This window comes from Enhydra lutris, unplaced genomic scaffold (genome assembly GCF_002288905.1).
Source record: "Enhydra lutris kenyoni isolate GAN:26980312 unplaced genomic scaffold, ASM228890v2 scaffoldscaffold26, whole genome shotgun sequence".
NCBI classification, from domain to species: Eukaryota; Metazoa; Chordata; class Mammalia; order Carnivora; family Mustelidae; genus Enhydra; species Enhydra lutris.
In genome coordinates this window covers 26016655-26017478 of record NW_019154110.1, presented here as the reverse complement: position 1 = coordinate 26017478, position 824 = coordinate 26016655, and the positions used below count along the sequence as shown (strand labels likewise).

Below are 824 nucleotides of genomic sequence, written 5' to 3'. Positions count from 1 at the left end.
AACAACCTAAACCCCTTTTATAAGGTAAAGAATGTGTCTCAGGTAATAAACACTTAAGTAATTAGACGGTTTTAATGGTGATAGCTATAAACTGAAACACGGGAAAAAAATCGTGGTAATAGGCTGACGCCCAGGGAGGTGAGTATAAAAGAGCCAAGGCAGAAGAGAGAAGCATTGAGACACCAACAGACTTCTCTTCTCAACCCAACAAAAACCCAACTCCTGACACCATGGCTTGCTGTGTTCCCTGCTGCTGCAGCGTCCCCACCGGCCCCGCCACCACCATCTGCTCCTCTGACAAATGCTGCCGGTGCGGAGTCTGCCTGCCCAGCACCTGCCCTCATGACATCAGCCTCCTCCAGCCCACCTGCTGCGACACCTGTCCCCCACCCTGCTGTGAGCCTGACACCTATGTGCCCACTTGCTGGCTGCTCAATTCTTCCTACCCAACTCCTGGAATGAGTGGGATCAACCTGACCACCTACGTGCAGCCTGGCTGTCAGAGCCCGTGTGAGCCCTGCTAAGCAACCCTATCTCTGCATAGGTCAGTGATGTGGGGCTCATCATCTGACCTTCAACCCCTGCTACCACCTACATCAGGCTAAATCAATCCCAAGTCCCTGGGCCATGTTTTCATGAATTCACTCAACTTTTTCTCTCCTCCTTTGAGTGGAGTTAAAGACCTTCTTTCTGTCTTTTAGGCCATTTCATGGCTCTTTGAGAAATAACTATTTTGACTATTCCTTAATAAACTTTATTCTGGCTTAGCAAATGTTGCTTTGTGATGATTTATTCTCGTGTTTCCTCTCAGGGAAAGTGGAATG

The 824-nt window shown here is 48.7% G+C and overlaps 1 protein-coding gene across 1 annotated transcript; it reads left to right on the top strand.

The window, feature by feature from the left end:
- Positions 1-230: 230 nt before the first annotated feature.
- LOC111151293 (keratin-associated protein 3-1) lies at positions 231-524 on the top strand. The gene has a single exon (XM_022509182.1). It carries the CDS (start codon positions 231-233, stop codon positions 522-524), a length of 294 nt encoding a protein of 97 aa, XP_022364890.1.
- Positions 525-824: the final 300 nt, after the last annotated feature.

Coding starts and splice junctions, on each gene's coding strand:
- LOC111151293 (XM_022509182.1), top strand. CDS start 231: ATGGCTTGCTGTGTTCCCTGCTGCTGCAGCGTCCCCACCGGCCCCGCC.